General features: G+C 47.6%; 1 protein-coding gene across 1 annotated transcript in view; it reads left to right on the forward strand.

Annotated features, from left to right (window-relative positions):
- ARHGAP31 (Rho GTPase activating protein 31) overlaps window positions 1–14422 on the forward strand; it is a 55866-nt gene extending 41444 nt beyond the window's left edge. Inside the window, exons 4-12 of the mRNA XM_009879907.1 lie at window positions 357–439; window positions 1028–1135; window positions 2859–3004; window positions 4609–4807; window positions 6571–6695; window positions 9109–9168; window positions 9853–10416; window positions 10746–11059; window positions 11951–14422. Coding sequence (XP_009878209.1) covers window positions 357–439; window positions 1028–1135; window positions 2859–3004; window positions 4609–4807; window positions 6571–6695; window positions 9109–9168; window positions 9853–10416; window positions 10746–11059; window positions 11951–14422 — 4071 coding nt within the window. The remainder of the gene's footprint in view (window positions 1–356; window positions 440–1027; window positions 1136–2858; window positions 3005–4608; window positions 4808–6570; window positions 6696–9108; window positions 9169–9852; window positions 10417–10745; window positions 11060–11950) is intronic.
- The last annotated feature ends 1478 nt before the right edge of the window (window positions 14423–15900 follow it).

The following is a 15900-nucleotide window of genomic DNA, read 5'->3' on the forward strand; positions in this document are numbered from 1 at the left end:
CCCTCTCTTACTATTCCACCCATCACTGCCCAAGTTAAAAAATGGAAAAAGAAAAAAAAAAAAAAAAAAAAGAAGCATAACTCCTAATTTAAGGTCTCAGTCCTTAAATGCCCCTCTCCCCAAAATATTAACTATCCTGTCCCAGCCTGTGGGAAGGACGCATCAACATGTGAAATAACAGCACAGCAAATTTCTGCTGTGCTGGGGACACAAAGCAACTTCTTTTACCAATAGCTCTGTAAGGTAACAAGAGAGCATTCCCTCTGAGACAGACTGTCTTGTGTGACCCTCCTTATCCCTCTTCCTTTTCCCCTGAGTCCATTGCCAGGGCAGACTGTTTCCTTGTATCTCCACAGGAAGCAGTATCACGCTTCCCTGAGGATGAGCAGTTGGCACGAATTCAAAATGTCATCCAGGAGCTCCCACCATCGCATTACAGGTGAGAACATGTCCACCAAGGTGCTGAGGAACAGTGTAATGACCCTCACCATCAGGGAATATTACCTGAAACAGCACTGGAGTTAATTTCCAGAAGTCAGTTCTCAAAAACTGACTCACCATTTCCAAATCTGACAACAATTAATCTGGCATTTAAATATCAAACCATTGTCAGAGATTGAACAAGCTCTCCTTGCCACAGTCTATCATCCTTCTTTCCCTGGTACAATCCCCATGGCATCCTTGGCCAGTGTCCTGGGTATGGTGAGGAGAAGATGATCTGCGGGACGTCCTTGAGCAAGAGCTAAGCCCTCAGCCTTTGCAAAACCCTACTCCCTCTCCTGGTCCTGGTCTGTGTCCCATCCTTGGCCACACCAGAGCACAGTTGTTCCGATGCTCACTGCCATCTCATGTGAATGCTGGTGCTGTAAATCCTCTGTCCTATGGGGCCTGTTGTGCCATTTCGGACACTGCCTTCCTTGCGGAGGGGACAAGTCTGAGGTCAGGGCTGGGTCTGATCCTTGCTGTCCCAGTGGGTGGGTATCAACCACTTGAAACCTTTTTCTCTCTTCATATAAAACCACTGCAGAACACTGGAATACCTGATCAAGCACCTGACTCACCTGGCCTCCTTCAGCAACATGACCAACATGCACACCAGAAACCTGGCCTTGGTGTGGGCTCCCAACCTCCTCAGGTACAGTAGAGAGCCCTCTCATCCAGAGCACCGTGCTGAGCTCCAAGGGGAGTGCCAGCACCTGAGCCTGGAGACCTAATCCGTTGAGGGAAATGCGAAGACAGGGAAAAGTAGAACAACTAAAGGAAACAGAAGAACAGAGCAAACAGCTTTTAAAAGGAGAAAAAATTCTTCCAGGTTGAATAATCTGAGGTCTTACTGCCAGCATCCAAGGAAGCCTGTGGTTTGGTGTGTTTCTTATAAAAAAACCCAAAACAAAACAGAAGCTGTTATTTGCACGTTGAACACATGAATTTAAAAATGAGGAGTTAGCTCATCACTGTGGAACGGAAATGACATTTCTGACAGTGCCAGTACTTCTGCAGCGGGGGATGAGAGACAGCAAGGCTTGGAAGGGAGGGCAACAGGGCAATAATACTACAGGCCTGTGACCAGATCTGCGCCCAGATCTGCTTAAGCATAAGCGAGATGAGCTTGGTGGGCTTAAGATGGCAGCTACTATCAGATCTCAAGACCGCCAGCTCATTTGTCATGTTTGCTATGGCTGGCACTCTGCTGGGAAGAGGCCCGGATAAGATGCAGGCAGAGGTTTGGCTGATATGTTGTAAAACTAAGCAGAACAAGAAAAAATAGTATCTGGGGGAAAAAAAAGGGAAATATTTTATATCTTGTTGAAATTCCCTTCCCCATCAATCCCATACCCATATATTGAGAGGAATGAACTATTCAGGGAGAGTCCAGGACTACAGCTGGGCAGGAGAGGAGCGCTGGCAGAGCTGGGGTGGGAGCCCTGGGCTGGCAGAGGACAGGAGGGAGAGACATTGGCTAGAGAGGTACAGGCCTGAAAAACGTTCTATAAAGAGTTATCTCACCCTTTTAAATCACAAAACAGGCAGAGCAGGTTCTGAAAATGAATCAAATGTTGACTCTATTGTATATCACAAAGTGGACCTTTACTACTGAGACATTTTTATTGTAGCATCTGTCCATGTCAAAAAACCTGAAGTCTGTTTCCTTTTGCAATCTTTCGTAAGTGCAAGTCCCAGGGAGGGTAAGAAAGGAGCAAACAGTGCAACTGCAGCCTCCTTACAGGGTTATCCTCTTGGCAATGCCCCAAGCTATTATCTAACACACCAGTCATTAACTTTACAAAGGATCCATTGCCCAGAGATAATTTCTTCAGCAACACTTTGGCATGTCAAGATAAGGAATGTTTCTTTGCTGAGAGCAAGAGTAAGAATGTGGGAGTGCAGGGGAGCAGAGATGAGACTACTGGGGCACACTGGCAAAGCACTGAAAAAATTGGTGTGGGGAAGACCTGAGCAGGTTCTAAGGGATTTCACTGAGAGATGATTGAAGCATTGAGAAGGGATCAGGAAGCAGTGCTTGAAGGCTCCTGCATTGTCTTTCCAGCCCAACTTTGAAATAGCTAAAAGGCGCATAGAGGGAGAAGAGTGGAGTTTGAGAGTCACAGTTTTATCTACTGCTGAGAAATGCAAAAGTGAAGTAAGCAGCAGAGGTGACAGAGAAAACAGGGAAAATAATTTTTAAAAGAGTGAAAAGGCAGAGAGGATGAGGGTCTGTGAGGGAAGGAGAGCAAGAGGTGCAGCAAGAGTGGGGAAACCACCCCTGTTCCAAGTCTTGCAGGAAGAAAGCTGATCTCTCCTTCCTAATGTCTGTGTGTGGCAATGCCGGCTACGAGTATACTTCTTTCTTGGTGCAGGTCAAAGGAGATTGAGGCGGTTGGCTGCAATGGGGATGCAGCTTTCCTGGAGGTGCGAGTGCAGCAGTTGGTGATCGAGTTCATCCTGAATCACGTGGATCAAATCTTCAGCAACAACAGAAAAGCCAGCTGTGCAGAGAACATGGGTAACGACCTCCGTGAACCACTCTATGTGTCACGTGCAATGTACTCCAGCTCTAACTGTACCCCCTCCCACTAATATTTCAAGCACATCCACCCTTACCGTGCTCACAGACTCCCCCAAACACACCTTGAGCCCAATCGCTCATTGTTCTTGTACTGTTCATCCCCATCTCCAACATTTTGGTTTTGAATACTAGCCTCCTTTAGTGTGCTCCCAGGTTGCCCTGTGGCTCATCTTTTGCATGATCTCACTTGGTTTAACACTTTCCACAAAAGGAAGACCATCTGTTTGTTTCTCAATCCTGGTCTAAGCTTTCTCGCTAAGCCCATCAGCCACAGTCCCAACTCTTCTCTCAGGCTCCCCCAATTTTAATTCCTCATGCTGATGATACCTGCCCTGCAGCCACCATATCACCAAGTCAGAAGCCACACTCCCAAGATAAAACTTAAGCTTCTGTTCTAAAAACTTATGTCTTGTGCCTGGGGACATTTTATAAGAAGAGATTTTTTTTTCTTTCTGGGACTTCAGCAGTCTTGGGAAATGCTGACTTTTGTTATTTAGTGACAGGTTTATTGTCAAAATGCTTTTAAGCCTGGGAAGTAAGAGGGCTTGGATCCACAGTCACCTCACATAATTTCAGAAATATGCATCATTCTGTTTTACACAGTAGAAGGACTTGTAATACCTGCAGAAGTGAGGGAGTAACCTTTCTGCTTTCTAGCCCTGTGTCAGCTTGTCCCATCGAACTTTCCCTTGACATATGGCATTCCTTAATTGTCCGTCCTTGGAGTCCGCAGTTCCAGTGTGGTGCCCTGCCCAACCTGCAGCACCCCTGCTCTACCAGTGTGGTTTCTCAGGAGAGGAACATGCTGATGGTCCCCGTTGCTTTCTTACTGGGAAAGTGCCCCTTCACCTAGCCCCTCTGCACAGGCAGGAGCTTGCACCCTGCTTCAGCAGTAGGGCTAAGTTCTGAGTGGACTCCAGAGGCTGCGCTACCTTCATGCACCTTGAGGTGGTCTGTTTAGGACAGGCCTGTTGGTGGGGTGGCCTATGGGAAGTTGGCTTTGCAACTGCCTGTGTGAACAGAGACCTACAGTTCCCAGGGCTGTCAGTCACACTGCTTTCCATAGCCCTGAAATGCATTAGGAAGGTACAGTAATGCTGGTTTTTAGAACAGCACCCATGCTGGAACAAGACAAGGAGAAGGAAGCAGAAGTGAGAGAAAGAATCAGGCACCAGGTTTAGGCTGGGGACTGAATTGCTCCAAAATCTGAGGAGGGAAGGAGGGAAGGAGGGAGGAGAAAGGAGAATGTATGAATCCTGGTGGTTTTCAGGGGTGCCTCTTTCACACCGAAACGTCTACAGCAGAGGCAGCAAGTCTCTGCAACGCAGCCATTGGCTGGCGAGCGTGGTCTCTGCTGGGAATGCACTCAGATGGATAAGGTTGCTGGGGAGATGGAAGACTTATCTGACAAAAAGCCTCTCTCTCTGCACGTGCCGCTCCTTTCCCCCCTCCACAGGAGATGTTCCAGTCCAATAAAGACATGAAGCTCTTGCTCTTGTCTCTCCTCACCCCAGGCTGGAATGTATTTTCTTGCTTTTCAGAGAGCGCATCGGTTGTGAAAAGTCTGACCCTCCCCTCGGTCTCCCTGCCGATGAAACTGGTGAGCCTGGAAGAAGCTCAGGCGCGGAGTCTGTCGGCCTCCCACCCTGCTCGTAAGGAGAGGAGAGAGAACAGCTTGCCTGAAATTGTCCCTGTAACTGGGTCCCTCTTCCACACAGTTGTTGACCTCCCTGATAGCAAGTAAGTGCTAAGGGGAGTGTAAAGTGCAAACAAAAAAAAATGAAGGTTTCCCAGCATGATTGCGAATGAGACTTTTGTTAGTGTGATACCCCCACACCTGCACACATGGATCTATAGCCACCATTGCGAGAAAATTGTGTACCCTTCTCAAAAGAGGCCCAGCTGCTCCTGAGAAGCATTGCAGTTGCTGGGTTCATAGCTCCACTAGTCTGCATCCCTCCATTCGGGCAGAACCTTGCAGACCTCCTGCAGGAAGAATTAATTTCTTTGCATCCTTGGGTCAGGTCAGGATTTGGCTAAAGCTGGGCTAAGCGTGGAACAGGTCCGGACACAGCTCTCCTGTGAGTTCCACCTGCTGGTGGCCAGTCCACGATGCGCCTGATGACATTGACCAGCTCAGTTTTTTTGTTCTCTGGGTTCCTCTGCACTCATAGCCAAGCAATAAGCTGAATTTTCACTTCTGGTATGAAGAGATATTTACATAGTGGCACCTATATGCCATCTGTGTGTATGCCAAGAGAAGAGTCTGATTTCAGCTGAGATTGCTGCCGTTGTTGGCAGTGCTGCCCAGCATAAGTATTTATCTATTTGTCTATCTATCTGTTAATATATAGCCACTCTACTGCCTGGTTCTGAGAGTTTATAGCCTCTGCAGCGGGAGGCTCATTAATCTACTGACCCATAAAGCACCGTAGCAAAGACATTTCTTCGCACTTGATATATTAAAGCAAAAATGAGCCATCTAACAGAATGCTGGCAAGAGGATAACCAGCTTAAGACAAAAGAGTGTACTGCCCTTCTAGAGTGCCTTTTCCTTCCTCACTTGAAGAGAACAGTCCTATGCCCAAGATATTAATCTTCTTTGTAGGACTGATTTGTGCTCTTCTGAGTATTGATCTGAAAGAAAAGCAGAACTATGGGGGTGGAAAGCCCATTTTGGAGAGCAAGACAGGGAGATAAGAGGTTCTTGCTCTGGAAGAGGGGAGATTGAAGGAGGAGTCAGAATGGGTATATGAGGGAACTGAAACAGAGCTTCATGCAGTAATACGCATAGAAGAAAACTGGCTTCGGGAGTAGCAGCTTCTTTCTGTTTAAAGCTGGGATTTCCAAAGAGACACAGAGAACTGGTGTCCCACTTCCTCTGACATTTACTAGAAATTGATTTAATTGCCTTAAGCCTCCTCCATTTGGTGATGTAACACCTATAATTAAATGCATGTTGGCCTGAGAAGTATTAGTAGCGAGTTTGCATTAAGAGAGCCTTCTATTTTTGTGAATTCATAAAACTTATAAGATGTGAGGACTTTAAATGATAGCTTTGTGCACTGGGTTATGGTACCAGTTCCATCGGTTCTCTGGAATTTATCTTGCATTCTGTCTTTAAAACCCATTTAAAAAGCAATTTTTCTTTACTGTACTGCAAGATAGTTCTAGCCTCAGAAACCTCTCCTTTCTGGAAAGAGACATGGTTGATCGCTTAGTCAATCACAGTTGCTGTAGCATGATGCCACAGCCAGTTCTCTGAAGAGTCAGCTTAGTTGTCTTTCCATCCATGACACGGTTAAATCAGCAATACAGATAAATCACTTATAGAAAAGCAAGAGTTGGTTGTGTAGCTGTGCCTTGCATGCTTAGAATTAAGAGAGGTGTGAGAAGAAAAGTAGGACAGTGTTGAGGGAAGAGAGCTCAGAAGTTTTTGTGGGATATTAAGAAGAAAAAAATCTCTTGGGTTTGGTAACCTCTGGAGTCCTTTTTCCTTCCAGGCGAAAATTATCTACCAAGTCCAAGAAATGGAAGTCGATATTTAACTTGGGCCGTTCTGGCTCAGAATCAAAGTCTAAACTGAGTCGAAATGGGAGTGTCTTCGTAAGGGCACAGAAGCTCTCTGGTAAGAACACACTTTTCAGTTAAGTAATTCTCTCTGCAGCTTTCTTCTGCAATATTGATAGTGTGGGGCAACCTTTATCCATGTGACACTAACAGCATTAGACTTGAGATAGTCTAGTGGGGTCACGTTGCCTGGTTTTGTGGACATCTCATTTTCACGTGATGGTGAGAAGCACCTTTTCAGGAGGATATGCCAGACAGCTACAGCAAGTATTCAATTTTGGTATGTGATAAACAGGCTCCAGTTGCCCAGATGTCAAGCTTGAGGACTAGGAAATGCTATGTAGGTTTGGACTAGTCCACTCTTCCAGCCTAGCTAGCCTCTGGCTCCTAATGTTCCTTACATGGCATTGGGTGAATGGTGTCCATCCAGGCTGTCCTTCCACTAAAAGGCATTAAAGAACCAACTGTGTTCAGTGTCTTTGAGAAAAACAAGGCACTAGGAGTTCCTATGGCTCCTGGCTCTCAGCACTTTGAGGGAAGCTATTACTTTTGCAGAATTTACAGGAAAGAAGTTGTCTTTTCTCCTGGCTATAATCCCAAGTTTTAGCCCCTCCTGAGCTGCAGTCTCTTAAACACTCTGCTTCCTACGAAATCACATGGCAGTGCCAGTTCCCAGTGCTCAGAAATGATGACTTAAGTTCTAAAAATCATGAAGTTGACTGAAAAGTAATCGCAATTTTTAAAAGAAAGCATACCCTTTTCAACCTGACTTCATAAAGAAGTGTTTCAGGTTTATATGTGCTAGATATTTTTTTTTTAGTATCTCCAAGACAAGAGATTTACTTTTTAAAAAGAAGATGAAGATGAGATATTTTTTTTTAGCTAATCTCATGACTCCAGGAGCTGGTGTTTGGAGGAGCACTACCAAACACTGCCAGACTTAAAATAAAATATTTAATGTTGGCAACATTACCTACCACAACATATAAAGAGGCTGTGTTTGGATCAGAAGTGAGTGTGAAGCCAAATGCTGGATCCAGATCCTTTTGGACCCCTGCCTTCTCCCATGTTTTGCATGTACAGATGGCCTTGCATAGGGTGCCCGCAGCAGATCTCGAAATAGCTCTCCATCCTATTTTGATCACGAGATCACCTTCTCACTGATAAGGAATACTCCGTCCCAAAATAGTGCTAACCCAAGGATGCCCAGGAATGAGTGGAGCCCAGTGATTTTGGGGGCTGAGTCCTTTTCCAAACACAGTACTGAGTGACAGGATGCTGTCCATTTTCACCAGCAGGACACAAAAATGCACAACCGTCTGCAGAGATTTAGGCACCGAAGTAGTGCTTTTGAGAAGCAGTGCTTTAGCGCTGCCATGTTGTATTTTTGTGTGCTCTCTGCTTACAGCCTAATGTGAAGAAACAGATGAACTTGCTGTTGAAACTCAGCACATGCTTTAACACAGTTTGTGCCCATGCACACAAGTCTGCAAATCACATAAAACGCAAGCTCCACAGCTTGAATTCTGTTCCTCCTGGGAAGCGAAGCCAGTGCTCAAGACATCATACCATATGAATGTAAAAGGTAGTCAGGACTTCATATAAATGCAGAAAGTAGCTGGAGTTTCTCCTTTGCTTAAGTGAAGGTCACTCCCAGAAGCCTTATTTATATAAACAAATGAAGTCCAACAAGCTGCTCATTTTCTGCCTTACCTACTTTGTGCAACATTGTAAACAGCAAATTTTGCTCCCAGACATTTTCCAGAGCTCCAGGGACCCTTTTTGGGCTGCCAGAGTCTAACTTGTCTTCCTTGCCAGCTACATTCCCTCCGTCTCTCCTTTTCAGACCAGTAACAGCCACATGCTTCCAAAACCTCTCAAGAGCAGACCTGTAGAGTGTCTGGTGACAAATGGCAGCTTGTTTCTGGACAAGCAAATCCAGCGAGGATGACCAGGAAAATAGGTTGCTTACTGCCCTCATAAATTTCCCGCAGTGCTTGCTGGAGGCAGGGTATGCTTATGCCAGCAAAGAGCCTGGGAGCGCAACGTAAAAATAACCTAACATTTGCTATAGGGAATGAGAGGTGAGAAGGTATTTATGTCAGCTTAGTTAGAAAGTCCTCACAACCACTAGCCTGACTTGATAGGGGAGGGCAGTGGTGCATAACAACTTTGGGGATGCTTAACTGCTTCACAGTGGAGATGGTGTTGACTGGCTGGGTTAAGTATAGCTCTCCACATGTCCGGCAGGTGCAAAGCTGTTGTTAGCGCTAGCAGATCCCCAGCTGTGTGGACAAGTGTTGTGGGTAATAAGCCACATGGTGTGGATACAGAGCGGGAATGCTTGGAAATGGAAAATAACTTTGATGTCTGCCTGGCATGCCCATCTATATGTAGCCTTTGGTCTTTATGGGCTGAAACCTGCAAAGCCACAGGATCTGAAGCCTGTTTCTAAACCCCATTTTTCACAGAAAAAGCAACTATTCGGCCTGCGAAGAGCATGGACTCACTGTGTTCCCTGCCAGTAGAAGGTGAGACATCAATAGCTTTTACTGTAAGGGTGAAGGATTGTACCTCTGCATTCTCAGCTTTCCCCCGTGCCTGCATAGATGCACTGTTGTCTTCCTTTGCCTATCTCACCATATTGTGTATCTCTGAATGCTTGTGTCATGGCAACTGACATGTGCCCCCAACTTTATGTGCATGCATTTTTAACCCTTTTCTGTGTCTTTTATGTTGGTGCGTGCACCTGAGAGTTACCACTGTGCCTAGCTGCATCGTTATTAGCAGTGGGATTGCTTCGATTTCATTCTTGGTTATTCTGGACACAAAAAATTTCAATTTGTAAGGGAAAGTATAACGCAGCAATAGGTGCTTGCAATAAGCCAATAAAACCCAGAGCTGTGATCTTTGTGGGCAATGCACTCTAGCCCTAGACTTGGCTGCATCTAATTGAGAGGCGCCTCTAATAAAAGTCTTAGGTGATTTCCACTGGAGGGGAGCCAATTCAGCCCTGCCTGCCAAGATTGAGGGAAGCCCCAGGGCTGGAGCCTGGAAGGTGTTCAGTGCCTGCTGTCCCCATCCCTCTGGGGAAATATGGGTGTTCACCAGGGCAGGACGCATCCTTGGAGGGACCAAGAAGGGTTCCTCACAGAGGAAGGTTGCTTGCTAGTGCTTCATTTGCCACTGACTCCCTCATACCTTCTCTTGTTTAGGGGAGGATGAGAAGAGCAGATTCAAACGGACAGTGACTACTGGAGGGTTTTTTGTCCCGGTGATGAAGATACGGACAGGAGGGACAGGCAGTTCATATGACCTCAGCAAGGAGAATGAGTGGGAGCGGGAAGGATCTGGTGTGGGGGCCAAAGGATGCTCTGAGCTGAGTGGGGAGAAAGGTCCTCCCCGGACACCGCAGGCAAAGTCACCTCCTGAGCAGCTGAAGGTCTTCCGGGCAGGAGAGGATGCCGAAAATGAGCAAACTTCCCCCAAAGGTGGCCGCATGTTCTACACTTCTGAAACAGCCTCCCTGAACATCTCAGAGCCCTTTGCCGTCTCTGTACCCCTCCGGGTATCCGCAGTCATCAGCACCAACAGTACCCCCTGCCGTGTGCCCACCAAGGAGAAGCTTTCCCTCTCCAGCCTGGAGGAGCTGTCTTCTTTGGTGGCCGAGAGCACGAGCCCCTCTGCCCAGGAAGCAGGGACCCACATGAGGACAGAGCAGATGCCGGAGCGTAAAGAGAAACAGCTGGGGCCCACCCTGCCAGCAGCAGCATCCAGAGGTAAAAGTGTGTTAAGGACGGTTAAGCCTCTGTTGGGCTACTGGAGGTGGCCTGCAGCTCAGTAGCATGGAGGTTGCTCCAGCCTGCTCTTGTGGCAGGGAAGAGACCAAGCAGTAGTAGGGTGGGTGTTGATGGTAGCAGGTCAGGTTGGTGCTTGTGGCAGTAATGAGACTGGGGAAGTGGGTGGCCTCCCACCAGTGTGCTGTTATGCCCGGCGGGAGCTCTTTAGCTTTGTTAGTTGACATTGGGTTGAAATACCACCACTTTGTCTCAGGGCACATGTTTTCAGTCACAAGTAGTTACATCGTTCATTTGTGTTTCCGGTCCAGGCTCTCACCCTGAGGAGCTGGTGGCAGCCAGGAAACCTGAGACCTTAGAGACTCCACAGCCAGCAGCAGAAAATCAGGAGACATCACGTGTGCAAAGCAGTGGCACAAGCAGCACCAGCAGCCCCCAGCAGTCCTCGGAGCAAAGTCCAACCTTGGAACAAACGCCAGCCTCAGAGGTTCATACAGGGCCACTCCCTGCAGACAAGGCAGAGCAAGGACAGCTCAAGATGAGGGATGTCTCCTCAGAAGGCAGCTGTGGCCAGCAGGAGATCCAGACGGCTAAGGCAGAAGAACGGTCACCCTTAAGAGATGTGGTAAGGAAGAAAGCATGAGAAAAAAGATGGGGGACAATGCCACAGTGGTGACTGAGAGGCTGTTTAAGTTTCATTTTGTGTCTGTAGTCATGAAAACTCAGTCTATGACCCAGGCTAAGCAGGGTCAAGAACTAACCATGTACTGATTTCACACTGTCCACATGACCATGTGGTGATTTACCTTTATGCAACTACCCACTGTCCCCTCCTAAACTTCTTTTTCTGTAACTGTACGATTGCAGTCGGTACAATTTGTCTGCTCTGAGACTCTCCAGATGTGAGACTGTCCGGATGTCTGAGCACTTTGACCCATGGTTTCTGAATTCCCCTTTATATTTTTACTGTCCCATTTGTCCTGGACAGCCTGAACCGTCCTTTTTCTTTCATTCTCTATGCACTGTTTTTTTATTATTATTATTTTTGCCTCCTCTATATTTCCAGCAGAGATTTTTCACCAGATATCTTACGGTGATACTCATCTCTGGACAGCTATTTAAAGAGCTGTTGGCATAGCTCCTTGAATAGATTATTCATTTCAGTTTGTGTGCGATTTGGGAATGCAGATCCTCTGGCAAGACCAAGTAAGCACTGAATGGGAAGAGCTGAGAACTGGGCTGAGGCATTCCAGCTACTCATTCACCTCACTCTTCCAGTACATCTGTCCAGGCCTCATTTTGGCTGCACCTCCAATCTTTTCCTCCATAAACCCACTTGTTTATAAATGTATTTCCTTCCCTGGATTGGTAGCAGTTTGCATGTGTGTGTTTCTGTACCCATGAGCGTCCTCGTCCAGGAGCCTGTCTATTCTATATGGGCTGTTTGAGGAAAATGGAGGGTTATTTGCTCGTAAGCTGTGAGCTGCCAGGTCATGGCATTTCTTTTGTTTTTCAGACTGAGGAGGACCCTTCAAATGCCCTTCTAGAACCGCTGTGGCCAGAGATACAGCAGGAACTGAAAATTATTGAATCTGAAGAGGAGCTCTTGCTCTTGCCAGCAGCTGTCCCCAAGACAGGCCTAATTTCTGAATCCTGTTCTTCAATACAAACAGATAGTTATTCCTCTGGGTCAGGGCAGAGTTCAACACTGCCTGAGCAGAAATCTGCAAGCAGAACACCACAGACAACAACTCAGGTGCCTTTATTTGGTGCCACTGGCATGGAACGACAAGACGGCCTCCACAACTGCCAGTCTGATGTGGCTGCACAGCAGAGCTGTGCTTCAGCCCTGCCCAGAGTGGGTACTCTTCAGACTGGCACAGCCTCTCTGAACAACCACCACCCAGTGGTGGAGGACAGCAGGAGTGAGTGTCTCACTCCTCCCCTGGACTGGAAACTTCATAGACAATCAGAATTTAATGAGGTTTCCCCAAGTGATGAATTTTCTTGTTCCAAAGGAGCACTTCCAGAGTCAGGGAGAGAAAAAGATAGCATTCGCCAGCTGCAGAGGGAAACGGATGGTCTTACCAGAGTCCAGACTCAGAGGGAGAAGCCTGAGGTAATGACTGCTGATGAAAGGGACACATTCTCCTCCAAGGCACTGAGTGGAGCTGGAATCCAGGAGCTGAAGGAGGGCAATGCTGTTAGCAGAACCCATGATTTTGGTGACCAGGATGACGAGGATACCTGGACAGACAATGTGCAGAGCTTAGAACTTGTGGAGCCATGGGAGGATCACCAGTGGGTTACAAGTCCACTCCATTCCCCCACCTTTAAGGACATTCAGGAGAAGATGATACAGGATTTTCAGCCCCAGAGCCAGAGAGCAGAGACAGGCCTTTCTCTTAGACCACGATTCAGTCGCAGCCTCTCCCTGGACAGTAAAGACACAGCGATGAGTCTGTGGACTATCCCATTCTCTTTCATAGATGCCACTGACCAGCAGCAACCATGCAGTGATGTTCTACCAGTGACTTGTGAGCTGCCCAAAACACAACCCATCTCCCCCTCTAGTTTGGGCAAAGCTAAGCAAGATGAAAATGGCACAAGTCCTCCAGAAGAACCTTTGAAACCTGAGAAGCTGAGGTACCCCCTCAGCAGGGAGGAAGCACCAGCTGAGAAAGAAGGACCCTCCAGAATCCCTCTTTCAGAGCCAGAGGAAAAGAAAGTGGATATGAGCAATGAAAACCCTTGGAGCTCAAAGCCTGAGCTATCTTTACCATACCAAAATAGCCCAGGCAGTTCTTCACAGGTGAAGAACACAAAGGAGGAGTTATCCATGTCTCAGGGCATTTCCCTGGGAGGAGAGACTGTTACCAAAGCATTGTGCTCTGCCACTGACTCACAGCTGAGTAATAAAGATGAAGAAACACCTCGCAAAGTGAAGACTAGGCCATCATCCCTCAACTTGGATTCACTCCTTCCAGCCCAAGATTTCTTCACATTTGAGAGCCTGTCCATGCCCTCTGCCCCTGGGAACCGCCTCTGTGGGCAGAAGGAAGTAAAAAGCAGTGATTCTGTCCCATCCCTGCCGACTGCCTGCCCTGCTGCCAGTAAAGGCATTCCTTGGGGGTCTCATTTCAATGCTCACATGGATCTAGACTTGGATTACCTGGCAGTGGCCCATGCCACCACTGGCCGTCGTAACTCTGCCCCTGTCAGCGTGTCGGCAGTCAGGACCTCCTTCATGATTAAGATGTGCCAGGCTAGAGCAGTGCCTGTGATACCACCCAAGATTCAGTACACCCAGATCCCCCAGCCCCTGCAGGCTCAGAATGCCGCTCCGCCAGCTGAGAAGAAGGAAGCAGAAGCCAAGCAGGCTGTCAGGCAGAATCAACGGGTGGCATGGAGCCACCTGGAGGCCCCCAAGAGCCCACCGACAGAGAAGAAAGCCAAAGCAGAGAAAGAAAATAGTGACCCAGCTCAAAAGGACTCAGCCTGTCCTTGGCACAGCAGCCTTGGCTCTTCACTGGAGCCATCTCAATCCAGTCATCACCCCACTCTGGATGCCCCAGTTCTGCGCCGAAAGCGCACCTCTGAGGGGGAGACAGCTGGAGATAACCCGCAGTCCTCAAAGATGGAGAGGCCATCAGGGTTCTCCAAGCCTTCCTATAGATCTAGGCCCGGGAGGCCCCAGAGTCTGATTCTCTTCAGTCCCCCTTTCCCCATCATGGACCATCCATCCTCTTCAGCAGACTCCAGGGTGTTGCTATCACCTATAAGGAGCCCCACTCAGACCACCTCTTCGAGCCCCATTTGTGGTGATCTGTCTGAGACTTCACGGGCAACACCTGAGGGGGTGACGCTGCGGAACAAAATGACCATCCCCAAGAATGGCCAGAGACTGGAGACCTCTACTAGCTGCTTTTACCAGCCCCAGAGGCGCTCTGTGATTCTGGACGGACGAAGTGGGAGGCAGATCGAATAGCAATTGCTTCTTGTATTCCTTTTCTGTGGTGGATGGGATGGGAGTGTCCAAGACCAACTCTGTTGCCATTTTGCTGTTGTTATAACTATTTTGTGCAAGATGGACCCAAATCCTTTACAGTTTCCTGCAAAGTATTTTGCTATGGAGGGTCATAGTCTTTTTGTCTTGCTTTTCCTTCCCTTTCTCACCCCTGCCTAGTCCTTCACTGTCTGCTTTTTTTTGTAAGCCAGTCCCAGGGAACTTGCATTTCCTCATACTTGTTGTCTAACAAGCCCTGTGAAAGTCTCATCCTCCCTGTGGAAAAAAAGAAAAATAAATCTCGGTATAATTAGAAAATAGGGCTGGGAGGAAACACTGTTCCAAAGCACTGCGGCCCAGGGTGCAGGGGCACAACATCTGCTGAGGAGGCAAGTCCTGATATTTGGGACCTCCTTTCATTGTTTCCTGGCCACCACTGAAGGACCATGCCTATCCATCTCTGTTGTCTGATTTAGACAGTGTAACTAAAGAGTGCAGGAGGCTGGGGATAGCTGAAGAGGAAGGTGAAGCTGGCATGAGTAAGTTACACAGGGTGTGAGATACCCAAGGACGTTCCATTGACAAACATACAACCCGAAGGTGCTGCCTCCGGCTCTGTCCTTGCATCACAGATGTGCTCTTTCCAGCATGTGCAAGGGCTGGAATGAAAGTAGCTGGACAGGAAACGCCTAGTTGTTCTTTTAATCTTCCTAGTCCTGCTCATGAGTTTTGTTGTGCTCAACCACACCTTCCTTGGGCGTACGAGATCGGTGTGGCTGGGGAATGAGTGTGCAGCTGTCTGTCCAGTGGTAGAGACTTCTCAGGCTGGTATCCATGAAAGCAAAGATATGGTCATAACAAAGGCCAGTACCAACTATTTTCGTCATTGCTTAAAGACAGATGACACCTCTGCAACTATCTCTAGCTGTGGTCCACGCTGCCAACAGCAGAAAAAGGCAAGAAGATCTTCTGATCTGCATGTCCTTGGGCTATTGGTCTCTTGCACCCTGACTGACATGTCTTTGACCCTTGGTCTTTCATTGCCACTGTGTGGCAAGTCCCCAGGTGCTTCTTCTTCCTTTAAACTTCCTCTCCTTGTGATTTTACACCGTTTCTTTGAGAACATGGCTGGTTGTCACCTCTCTGGCCCTCAGTGCTTTCAGATTGATTAAGAGTATGGTAAAGAGGATGATTTGTGGGACTGCAGAACAGATCATGAACAATATCCTGAGAGGGGGATTTGAAGTGAATTAAACTGTCTCCTGAAGGGCCGTTATTGTTACAGGCAAATATGCGTTCATATAAGCAACAGCTGCCTTGGGAATAGAATTAAAGCTTCCTTTATAAAGCTTCTAACTCTACGTTCACCGCAGGCTCATCTATTGCCTGATATGTGACTGTGGGCGATTGCAAAGTCAGGTACAGCCCGTGCTGTCTCTGCAATTTAAGTGTCACTAGTG

The sequence above is a fragment of the Charadrius vociferus genome, unplaced genomic scaffold (assembly GCF_000708025.1).
Source record: "Charadrius vociferus isolate BGI_N301 unplaced genomic scaffold, ASM70802v2 scaffold162, whole genome shotgun sequence".
In the NCBI taxonomy this organism is placed as follows: Eukaryota; Metazoa; Chordata; class Aves; order Charadriiformes; family Charadriidae; genus Charadrius; species Charadrius vociferus.